General features: G+C 38.9%; 1 protein-coding gene across 2 annotated transcripts; it reads left to right on the plus strand.

The window, feature by feature from the left end:
* Positions 1–6,877: 6,877 nt before the first annotated feature.
* On the plus strand, positions 6,878–9,020 carry LOC148037809 (ras-related protein RABA5c-like). 2 transcript variants are annotated; one of them, XM_087676771.1, is made up of 2 exons: positions 6,878–7,623; positions 8,265–9,020. In XM_087676771.1, exons 1-2 carry the CDS (start codon positions 7,272–7,274, stop codon positions 8,597–8,599), a joined length of 687 nt encoding a protein of 228 aa, XP_087532897.1. In that variant the 5' UTR covers positions 6,878–7,271; the 3' UTR covers positions 8,600–9,020. The 2 variants fall into 2 exon arrangements, with proteins under 2 accessions (XP_087532897.1, XP_087532898.1); XM_087676772.1 differs by having other exon boundaries at positions 6,963–7,605; positions 8,265–8,988.
* The last annotated feature ends 2,496 nt before the right edge of the window (positions 9,021–11,516 follow it).

Genomic DNA, 11,516 nt, shown 5'->3' on the forward strand with positions numbered 1-11,516 from the left:
AGTGAGATTAGCATGACAAAAGCAAAGCTCAATGTGGCAAGTTCATTTTTCTAACAACTTGCTCTTTACATTGCACAAAATTACCATAAGAGGTGGGAGAGAGAGAGAGGAATAGATAATAAATGGAAGAAGAAGAAACCAAAGGAGTGTGTGTTTGAATAAGTAAAGGAGTGTGTTTTTGTATAAGTAGATGAGAGAGAGAGAGAGAGAGAGAGAGAGAGAGAGAGAGAGAGAGAGAGAGAGAGAGAGAGAGAGAGAGAGAGAGAGAGAGAGAGAGAGAGAGAGAGAGAGAGAGAGAGAGAGAGAGTGTGTGTGTGTGTGTGTGTGTGTGTGTGTGTGTGCGTGTGTGTGTGGAAAAGTGATGAAGGCAAAAATCTACATAGACAAGAAGTGAGGCAAGTAAATAGTGACTTACTTCCTTGGGAATGCTATTATGGACCTATTTGCACCACCATAATGGTTTCCAACCAGTTTCAACATTAGTTAGAAATCCATAGAGACTTGCTTTGTATGTGTGATAACATTTAAGATATAAATATAGGCTTTTAAAGCATTAAAGTTTATGCAACCGAACAAAAAAAGGTAAGCTAATTTTGAAAAATGTAATTGTGGATAGGTTTCAAATTATTTTGAACCATGCTCCCAACCATTACATGAATTGATCACCAATGTAAAATCAGCTGTGCTTTTGAAAGGTAATAGAACTTGTAAGTTTCAAGATAAATTCCTATCCTGGTGGCAAACTAGGCCTTGGTGGGAAAACATTCTTCACAATAGCTTTACTACTAGTAAAGGTTGAAATTTTTTTTGGGGAGAGAGAGAGAGAGAGAGAGAGAGAGAGAGAGAGAGAGAGAGAGAGAGAGAGAGAGAGAGAGAGAGAGAGAGAGAGAGAGAGAGAGCCTTGGGCACATGCACATCTGACTTCCATTTGGGAGTTGCCTATCAGACAGATTGTAGCAAAGATATGTGTAGCTTGAATCTAGAATGTGGCTCCTATAGTTACAAGTGCAAGTTGCGTAAGTTTCCAATAGGTTAGCACCATTGTGACGTGGCATAAACTGAGTGGATATCGGAGCTTACATGTCCTCTAGAAATCATAACATGTCGTTGTTGTTCATTAGGCAGGGATTTAACCTTCTGATCCTATTTTGTCTACACAAGGGAAGGGGTGTGTTTTTAAAAAAATATGCTTATATCTACCATTTGGAAAAGTTTATTTGACGGCTTAAACCGTCTTTCACTGATTAAATGTATGAGCTTTGTGCATTGGTGAATGGTGGCCCCCCTCCCCGATCTGCCTAACTTGAGTTTTAAACAACTGGCATGTATGCACACACCTAACGTACCCAACTAATTGGACTATCACTTCAAGTGTAGTGAAGGGGTGTGTTGCCATCTCAAGTAAAGGAAGCCAAATGCCTATCGGATTGTGCTCATGTGGCCAAGGGGGGTGTGTGTGTGTGTGTGTGAGGGAGGGAGGGAGTGACGGAGAGAGAGAGAGAGAGAGAGAGAGAGAGAGAGAGAGAGAGAGAGAGAGAGAGAGAGAGAGAGAGAGAGAGAGAGAGAGAGAGAGAGAGAGAGAGAGAGAGAGAGAGAGAGAGAGATTTGCTTATTGGGTTTGTTTGCCTTGCTAGACTTTAGTTTGTGGATGTTTGTAATTAACAAGATTCAATAAGAGTAAGGTGGCGTGCAAACCTACTAAACATTTTGCATATCAAATAGGTAAAGTTTGCAAGGTGTGGCATGCCTTTTTTCTTTCTTTCTTACTAAATACTAGCATTCAGTATGTGCTTTGTGCATGCAGAATGCTAGCCTGCTTTGCGACAACTTCACTGCCACCAAGGGGCAAGCGAAGTTGCCACTCGACAATCCATTTCTCCTCTTTCTCTCCCCTCTTTTCTCCCTCTATTTCTAATTTTTCTCTTCTCTTTCTCTCTCTCTCTCTCTCTTCTTCTTCTCTCTCCCTTCCTCCCTCTCTCTCTCAAAGTATATGAAAAACTATATCAAAAAAAAATTTAAAAATCTTTTAAAAATATTTAATTAAAAGAGAACAAATAAAAAATAAAGAGAAGTTCAACTTAAAAAGCTCAATCTAACTAAAGGAGAGGGAGAAAAGAGGGAGGAAGAGAGAGAAATTTTTTATTTAAAAAGGGGAAGAAAGAGACCTCTCTCTCTCTCTCTCTCCTTTTCTTCTCTTTCCCCTCTCTCTCCACTTTTCTTCTCCTCCTTTTTGCTTTTTTTATTCTTCTCTCTCTCTTTCCCCTTTTCTTCTCACCCCCACTCTCCTCTCTCTCTCTCTCTCTCCTCTTTTTTTCTTTTTTATTCTCTCTCTTTTATATTGTTTCCTCTCTCTATCATTCTCTCTCTCTGTTTCCCCCCTCTTCTTCTTCTCCTCGTCTCTCTCTCTCTCTCTCTCTCTCTCTCTCTCTTTTCTTCTCCTCCTCTCTTCTCTCTTTTTGTTCTCTCTCTCTCCTTTTTCCTTTTTTCCTTTTTCTTCTTGTTCTTGTTCTTCTTCTCCTCTCCTCTCTCTCTCTCTCTCTCTCTCTCTCTTTAAATTTTTCTCTCTCTTTTAAATCTTATATATTTCTCTCCATTTCTTTGATCCTTACTTTTCTTCTGTCTCATCTTTTCTCCTCCCTCCTCCCTTTTCCTTTTTCATATTCTGTCTTTTAAATTTGATATTTTCTCACTCTATAATTCTCTCTCTCTCTCTCTCCTCCTCCCTCCCTCCCCTCTCTCTCTCTCTCTCTCTTTGCCTTTTATTTTAGTTTATTTTCTCTCATCTCTCTCTCTTCTCCTATGTCCCGGTTTTTCTTCTCTCTCTCTCTCTCTTTCTCTCCATTCTCTTTAAATCTCTTTCTTTAATCTCTTTTAAATTTTATCACACACACACTCTCTCTCTCTCTATAATTCTCTCTTTATTCATATTCTCTCTCTTGTTCCTCTCTCTCTCTCTCTCTCTCTCTCTCTCTCTCTCTCTCTCTCTCTCTCTCTTTGTTTTCCCCCCTCTTCTTCTTCTTCTTCTTCTTCTTCTTCTCTCTCTCTCTCTCTCTCTCTCTCTTCATTCTCTTTAATTTTTTTCTTTTTTTCTTTTAAATTTTATATTTCCTCTATATTTTTCTCTCTCTTCCCCCCTTTTTTTCTTATTCTTATTCTTACTCTTTTCTCTCTCTATCCCTTTCCCCCTCTCTTTCAAAGTATAGCCTTCAAAAATGTTTAATTTTTAAAAGCATAAAAAATATTTTAAAATAATTAATTAAAAGGAAAAAAGAAAATTTTAAATTAAGAAGTTTAATCAAACTAAAAGAGGGGGAGAAGAGAGAGAAACTTTCTATTTAAAAAAGGAGAGAAAGAGACATTTGTGAAAAGTTTGGTTTAATTGAGAGAGAGAGAGAGAGAGAGAGAGAGAGAGAGAGAGAGAGAGAGAGAGAGAGAGAGAGAGTTTAATTAAAAAAGGGAGGGGGAAGAGAGAAAAAGTGATTAAACATGAGAAAAAGGGAGTTTTAATTAAAAAATCTCCTTGTTCTCTCTCTCTCTCTCTCATCAAACGTTAAATTCTCTCTCTCCCCTTTTCTTCTCCCTCCCTCTCTCCTCTGTTTTCCTTCTCTTTCCCTCCTCTTCTTTCCTTTTCTTCTTCTTCTTCTTCTTCTTCTTCTTCTTCTTCTCTCTCTCTCTCTCTCTCTCTCTCTCTCTCTCTCCTCTCTTTCCCTTCTCCCCCTCTTATTATTATTATTATTATTCTTCTCTCTCTCTCTCTCTCTCCTCCTCCTCCTTCTCTCTTTCCCTTCCCCCCTCCCTCTGCCCTTTATTTTAGTTGACTTTCTCTCATCTCCTTCTCTCTCTCTCTCTCTCTCTCTCTCATCAAACATTACATTCTCTCTCTTTTTGTCTCTGTCTCTCTCTACTTGTCTTCTCTTCCCCTCTATCCTGACTTTTCTTCTCTCCCCTCTCTCCTCCTTTTTCCTTCTCTCTCTCTCTCTCTCTCTCTCTCTCTCTCATCTCTTTTCCTTTTTTCTTCTTACTTTCTCTCTCTCTCTCTCTCTTCATTCTCTCTTTAATTTTTTTATTCTTTCTCTCTCCTTTTCTTCACTCTCTCAGACCTCTCTCTTTCTCTCTCTCTCTCTTATTTTTCCCCTCCTCTCTCTTTTCATTCTCTCTCTTTCCTCCTTTTTCCTTTCTTCTTCTTCTTCTCTCTCTCTCTCTCTCTCTCTCTCTCTCTCTCGTTTAACATTTTATATTTCCTCTCTCTATAATTCTTTCCTTTTCTTCTCTCTCATTCTTTCCCCCTTTCTTCTCCCCCTTCTCTCCTATTTTCTCTCTCTCCTTTTTTTCTCCCACCCCTCTCCTCTCTTTTCCTTCTCTCTATGTCTCCTCTTATTTTATTTTATTTTCTTCTTCTTCTTCTCTCTCTCTAAATTTTTTTCTTTTCTCTCTTTCTCTTTTAAATTTTATATTTTCTCTCTCTATAATGCTCTCTCTCTGTGCATATTCTCTCTATTCTTCTTCTTCTCTCTCTTTCTTCTCTCCTTGCTTTTCTTCTCTCTCCCCAACTCTCCTCTTTTCCTTCTTTCTCTCCCCTCTTTTTTCCTTCTTTTATTTTTCCTCTGTCTCTCTCTCTTAAATTTTATCTTTCCTCTCTCTATAGCTCTCTCTCTCTCTTCTTCTTCTTCTTCTCTCTTTCTCTTCCCCCCCTCTCTCTACCCTTTATTTTAGTTGATTTTCTCTCATCTCCTTGTTCACACACACACACACACACACACATCAAACTTATAATTCTCTCTTTCTCTATCTCTCTCTCTCTACTTTTCTTCTTTGCCCCCTCTGACCCCACTTTTCTTCTCTCTTCCTTGTTTTCTTCTCCCCCCTCTCTCCTCTCTTTTCCTTCTCTCTCTCTCTCCCTCTTCTCTTTTCTTTTTCTTCTTCTCCTCCTAGACTCTCTCTCTGTCTCTCTCTCTCCTTTTCTTCTCCCCCTTCTCTCATCTCTTTTCCTTCTTTCTCTCTTCTCTTTTTTTCTTTTTTATTTTCTCTCTTAAATTTAATATTCTCTCTCTCTCTCTCTCTCTCTTCTTGTTCTTCTTCTTTTTTCTTCTGTCTCCCCCCTCTCTCTCAAACTATGCAAAAAACTATGTCAAAATATTTAAAATAAAAATGTTAAGAAATATTTAATTAAAAGAAATATATTTTATTTTTTTAAAAAAATATTTAATTAGAAGAGTTTTAAAAATGGAAGAGAGAAAGAGATCCCTTTTCGTCTTTCTCTTTTTCCTTTTTGATTCTCTCTCTTTTAAATTTGATATTTCCTCTCCGTATCATTCTCTCTGTATTCCCCCCTCTCTCTCTTCTTTTTCCTCTCTCTCTCTCTCTCCCGCTTTTCTTCTCCCCCCTCTTCTCTTTTCCTTCTCTCTTTCTCTCTCTACCCCCTCTCTTCTCTCTTTTCATTTTCTTCTTCACACACACACACACACACTCTCTCTCTCTCTCCTCCCATTCCCTTTAAAAAATTTCTTTTGTCTCTCCCTTTTAAATTTTCTCTCTTTTCTTCTTCTTTCTTCTCCTCTCTCTCTCTCTCTCTCTCCTTTTTTCTTTCTTCTCTCTCTCTCTCTCGCCTCATTCTCTTTAAATTTTTTCTTTTTTCTTTACCTCTCTTTTTACTTTTATCTCTCTCTTTTTCTTCTTTTTCTCTCTCTCTCTCCCCTTTTCTTCTCTCCTCTTTTTTCCTTTTTTATTCTCTCACTTTCTCTTCCCCCTCTCTCTCTTTGCCTTTTTTTAGTTCTCTCTCTCTCTCTTCTTCTCTCTCCCCCTCTCTCCTCTCTTTTTCTTCTTTTCCTCCTCTTTTTCCTTTTTTTCTTCCCTCTCTCTATCTCTCTCTTCATTCTCTCTTTCAATTTTTTCTTTTCTCTTTCTCTCTTTTAAATTTTTACTCTCTCTTTCTATAATTCTCTCTTTGTTCATATTCTCTCCTCCTCCTCCTCCTCCTCTTCTTCTTCTTCTCTCTCTCTCTCTCTCTCTCTCTCTACTTTTCTTCTCTCTACCTTCTTCTTTTTCTTCTCTCTCCTCTTTTTTCCTTTTTTCATTCTCTCTTGCTCTTCTTCGTCTTCTTCTTCTCCTTCTCTCACTCTCCCTTTTGCCCTCTCTCTCAAAGTATGACTTTTAAACACATTTAATTGTAAAATGAATATTTTTAAAAAAATTAAAAATATTTAATTAAAAAAACTTTAAACTAAAAAGTTTAATCAAACCAAAAAAGGAAAAAAGAGAAGATTTTGATTTAAAAAAAAGATAAAGAGACGTCAATAAAAAGTTTGATTTAATTGAGAGAGAGAGAGAGAGAGAGAGAGAGAGAGAGAGAGAAGGTTTTAATTAAAAAGGGGGAAGAGAGAAAGAGTGATTAGAAGTGATAAAAATAATTTTAATTAAAAAGAAAAGGTTGGGAAAGAAAAAAGTTCGAAAAACGCTCAAGAGGTTTGGGGCGTTTCAAACTTACAACCAACATAATATGATAATATAATAATTATTAATACACATTTAAGTTTGGATGCAAGTAAAGACTAAGTGTATAGCAACACTCTAAGAAATCTATTAAGCTTCTATCCCTTCTCTAAGTACAATCCATTTGTTATTTCTTCTCTAAATAGTAAGTACAACCCATTTGTTATTTGATTCACGCTTTAAAAAAAATGGATTTGATTCTCGCTTAAAAAAGCATCGTGGCACTCCCGCCCAAAATGGTAGTTGTAAATTAGATAGGAGTGTGTTAGTTGAACCACATCAATCCTTTCGTCCTGTGCACAATAAGCATGCAATCTTACACCATTAATGGTTGCGCCCTGCAGTAGAATTTGCAATGAGAGAAAAGTATGGTAAAGATTCAAACTCGCACCCATAATGGTTTTCCCCAGCAGTACACTTTGCATGAGAACAGAGTAAGAGAACTTGTCCTCCCCGAACTTGAAATGCAGCCACCGACTTTCTCCACGACCCCGAAGGTAAACGAGATGGCCATCACCACCATGCGGATGCAGAAAGAAAGAATTGAAGAGGTGGTGGTGCAGAGTAGCGCTCATGTGGCAGTTGCCGACATTGAAACGAGATCGTGGAGCGATGAGGGAGGTCGTGTGGTGGGCTCCTCCGCTTCCTCTCTTTACTGTCTTGCTTCGCTGTCAGGCCCTTTTTACAACCAATTCCCCACCCCCTTCATCCCATTGCATTGACACGCATGGCGATCTTGGTCGTCTTCTGCCTCGGCTTCATGGTCTCCCCATCCTCCTCTGATGGCCTACGATGAGGAGACGAGCGAAGACTATCTGTTCAAGATCATCATCACAGGCGATTCAGCGGTAGGGAAGTCGAATCTGCTGTCGCGGTACGCGCGCAATGAGTTTCAATCCAACTCCAAGGCCACCATCGGCGTCGAGTTTCAGTCGCAGAGCCTAATCATCGACGGCAAGAAGATCAAGGCTCAAATCTGGGACACGGCGGGCCAGGAGCGTTTCCGGGCCGTGACCTCGGCGTACTACAGGGGAGCCGTCGGATCTCTCCTCGTCTACGACATAACCAGGAAGATCACCTTCGAGAGCATTCAGAGATGGCTGGAAGAACTCCGGCGTAAGTACGGGAGCCAAGGTTTCTTATCACACTAGTTACCACAGTCTTTATCATCTGCTAGGGTTCATGCTCTCCATTTTCCTGTGATTTGAGTCTGCCAGGATTTATGCGCTCCATTTTCCTGTATTATGCCTCTGCTAGGGTCTATGCATTCGGTTTTCCTGCATTCTTGCCTCTGCTACGGTTCCTCTTCTCCGTTTTCCTATGTTTTACCTCTGCCAGGCTTCTTGCGCTCCTTTTACCTGTGTTTTGTCGCTGCATAGGGTTTTCGCCGTCCAATTACGCGAATTTAGCTTTTCTCGTCTCCATCTTGGCCTTCTGCTCCCGTTCTGCAGTCCTCTTTCCTGAGGTCAGCGTTTATTTTCTTCATCCTCCTTTGGCCCTCCTGAATTCAGCGTTTCTGCTCTCCGTTTTGGCCTTCTGCTACAGTTTATCCAGAACATTTTTCCCGAGGTCAGCGCTTCTTTTCTCCATCCTCCTTTGTCTGTCATAATTATAAATTCAGCTTTTCTCCTCTGCATTCTCCTTTGTTTCTCATCTCGTAGGGCTTCTGCCCTCGGCCAGCTCGGAGTCCTAGCATCTGCCTGATGTTTCTCGCTCTAGCTTTTGTCGCTTTGTGCCTAACTGTTTTTCTGTCGATCTCTTTTTGCGTGTCGCAGTCCACTCAGACATGAGCGTCGTAACTATGCTCGTCGGTAACAAGTGCGACCTGGAGCATTTGAGACAGGTGAGCGTGGAAGAAGGCAAGGCTCTTGCAGAGTCGGAGAACCTGTTCTTTATGGAGACGTCCGCGTTGGACTCCACTAACGTGAGCAAGGCCTTCCGGACTGTGGTGAAGGAGATCTATGGCGTGGTGAGCAAGAAGGTGCTGGCGGCGAATCTGAAGAAATCGGCTACTCCGTTTGGTAACACGAAGGTAGTGGCCTTGCAAGAAGACTGCGAGGAAGGGTGCAAGACGCAGGGGAACCAAACCAAGGGTAGCTGTTGTTCATGAAATATAGGAAAGCCTGAGATGCAGAAGACCGTTATCATCATGGTGATGTACATCATGTATCACCTGAAGATAAGTAGTAAAATCTTTGTAAACTCAGCGTCTTCTAGTCTTGTATGTTGTTGTAGCTTAGGCTCACGTGTTAAGTAAACAACTTGGTCTTGCACTTTTGGCCCTTTTGTAAGGGTGGACAAGGTTAGAGTACTTTTGAATGGTAGGTACTTGAAGTTTTGGAAGTAGAGGTTGTTGTTAGCCAAACACCTTGCTAATGTGTAGTATTGGCAGTTGCTTGTCCTTAGCTAATTGCATTGTGATTTAAATGTTGTGTAGTTGCATGTAAAAGAAAATTGATTGGTTAAGAGGCTAGTGTTGCCAAGAACATAGTCAATTGTTGGCTAATTGTTGAGATATTGGTTGGAAATTATAACATTGTAGTGATTGTAGGGGAAGTGACATGTAAATTGAGAGATGCATCTCACAATTTGTGTTGAAGATTTCTAACTTGACAATTATATATTGTCGTAATTGATTAACATAACAAGACAATACTTAATAGTTGTTTGTAAGTGGATCTATCGTAAATCAAAAGTTGAAATCCTAATTTGGTTGTTTAGAAACATGGGACTTGGTAAGACTAGGTGGATCAAAAGGAATGTCATTGATGTTTTCAAGGTGAACAATAGCCTCACTTTGGCCGTCTTCAATATACAATGTTTTCTTTTGATATGAACCTTCAAACTTAGTTATACCTTTTGGAGTATGAAAATATATTATCTTTAGGTTATGCAAACACAAGTGAGGGTTACATTTGTGCTTTAGATAATACTAATGGTGGAAAGTTGTCACCTAATCTACCCATAATCACTTTCTTACACATTTGTTTCATCCTCCATTTTCTTATATTACATTTCAATATCACAAGCAACTACTTTCTCAATGTTATGTAAATTAAGTTAGCTCTTATCTTTCAATTGTATGATATTCTTATTTGTCTTCATTAAAATGAAGCCTAATAAACTATACTAATAAACTTTTGTTTCATAGTTATAGTTTGCGTAATAATTAGTCTTGGATAATGTGCAAGAATGTTATTTGGTTTTGTAGATGGTTACTTATCCATTGAAGTTTACAAGTAGAAAATTGTAGAATCTACTTAATTCACATGATCTTAATAGCTTGTGTGAATGAAGTAACATTATTTCAATAAAAGGTTTTGAAGTAGCTACAAATGCATAATTGATTTATTCATCAACTACAAAATGTAGGTCTTATATTGACGTTAAAAGCGACAAAAATATAAATAAAGAAATTTGTTTTTATTATCGCAAAAAGTGTCGTTATTGGCGACGCCATAGAATAGTCAATATTAGTGTCGTTATTAGCGTCGCTATTTGTATCGGTATCTAATATCCAAGCAAATAACGATGCTTTGCGACGTTAATAACGATGACAATAACAACGCGTGCAGTAAATTTGTGCAGTAAATTTGTGACGTTAATAGCGACAGTAATATGGAAAAAAATTATGTGTTTTATTTGGGCCATACAAAATAGTTTTTGCACAGTGTACAATGCTCGTGTAAATAAATATAAAGTGTATTCAAATCATAATACTGATACATGAAATAAATATACGATCGCATAATGAAAGCGACTGTTATAATCATGGTAAGATATCACTATTGTATAGAAAATGCTTACATAGATCAGGTGACCAAAAAAGAAGAGTGTGTAAGCTTCAAGGATCTAAGGACGAGCTATATATTCTCACTATTCGAAAGCTTGTCTTGTTGGCAAAGCAGCATCGAACAGATTGTAAAAAAAGAAACAACTATACATCAGTCCAACATACAATAATGCATTCTAATTAAACATAGTTACTATGGACAAGAAAAATGAGTGACTTTGCTGCGTTTATATAATCGGTCGATCAATGCAGTGAGATCGTGTCTTTTTGCATATCGAGTCTCAAAGTCGATCAGATTATGATTTGTAATGGAGTGTTGTAAAGGAAACAAAATATTAACTATTAAAAACATGATTGTCAGTACAAAGGATATTGTAAAAAAATAAGCAAGCAAAACAAAAGAAAAACGTACAAAGTCCTCTAGATATGTCATATGGTCGCCACTCTCAAGATGATGGACCACTCCAACCTCTAGTCGTGCCCTCGTCGCCTTGCGTTGCTGACTCCAACGTCTTGAAGAATCCTTAACCATCTCCCTCAGTTGGTGCCAGTCGTCCGTGTCTAGCCACTCGGGCTTTGCAATCCCACTCTGAGTGCCTTGTGAGCGTTCGATCGTTTGCTGCGTTTATATAATCGGTCGATCAATGCAGTGAGATCGTGTCTTTTTGCATATCGAGTCTCAAAGTCGATCGGATTACGATTTGTAATGGAGTGTTGTAAAGGAAACAAAATATTAACTGTTAAAAACATGATTGTCAGTACAAAGGATATTGTAAAAAAATAAGCAAGCAAAACAAAAGAAAAACGTACAAAGTCCTCTAGATATGTCATATGGTCGCCACTCTCAAGATGATGGACCACTCCAACCTCTAGTCGTGCCCTCGTCGCCTTGCGTTGCTGACTCCAACGTCTTGAAGAATCCTTAACCATCTCCCTCAGTTGGTGCCAGTCGTCCGCGTCTAGCCACTCGGGCTTTGCAACCCCACTCTGAGTGCCTTGTGAGCGTTCCATCGTTTGTGTGACATATATGCACGCATGCACTTTATCATCCAGCTCGTAGAAAACCTATTTGCTGTGGCTGGAATCGGAAACTTCTCATGCAAGAATGCTATTATGTAATCCTTGCTTACCTTCGATTTATTTTTTCAATGATCTAAGATGTGTTGAAAAATTTGTTGGCTCAATTCTCTCATGCAAGCCATTATCCTTCTCTCCTCATTATTCATGGTGATGG

The sequence above is a fragment of the Lygodium microphyllum genome, chromosome 4, assembly GCF_053477565.2.
Source record: "Lygodium microphyllum isolate KBCC chromosome 4, Lygodium_microphyllum_v1.1.10, whole genome shotgun sequence".
Taxonomy (NCBI): domain Eukaryota; kingdom Viridiplantae; phylum Streptophyta; class Polypodiopsida; order Schizaeales; family Lygodiaceae; genus Lygodium; species Lygodium microphyllum.

Excerpts from the sequence above, each read along its gene's own strand:
- LOC148037809 (XM_087676771.1), top strand. The coding sequence starts at position 7,272 with ATGGCCTACGATGAGGAGACGAGCGAAGACTATCTGTTCAAGATCATC. Across the intron at positions 7,624-8,264 it reads GCGTAAGTACGGGAGCCAAG|TCCACTCAGACATGAGCGTC; the intron begins GTTTCTTATCAC and ends TGCGTGTCGCAG.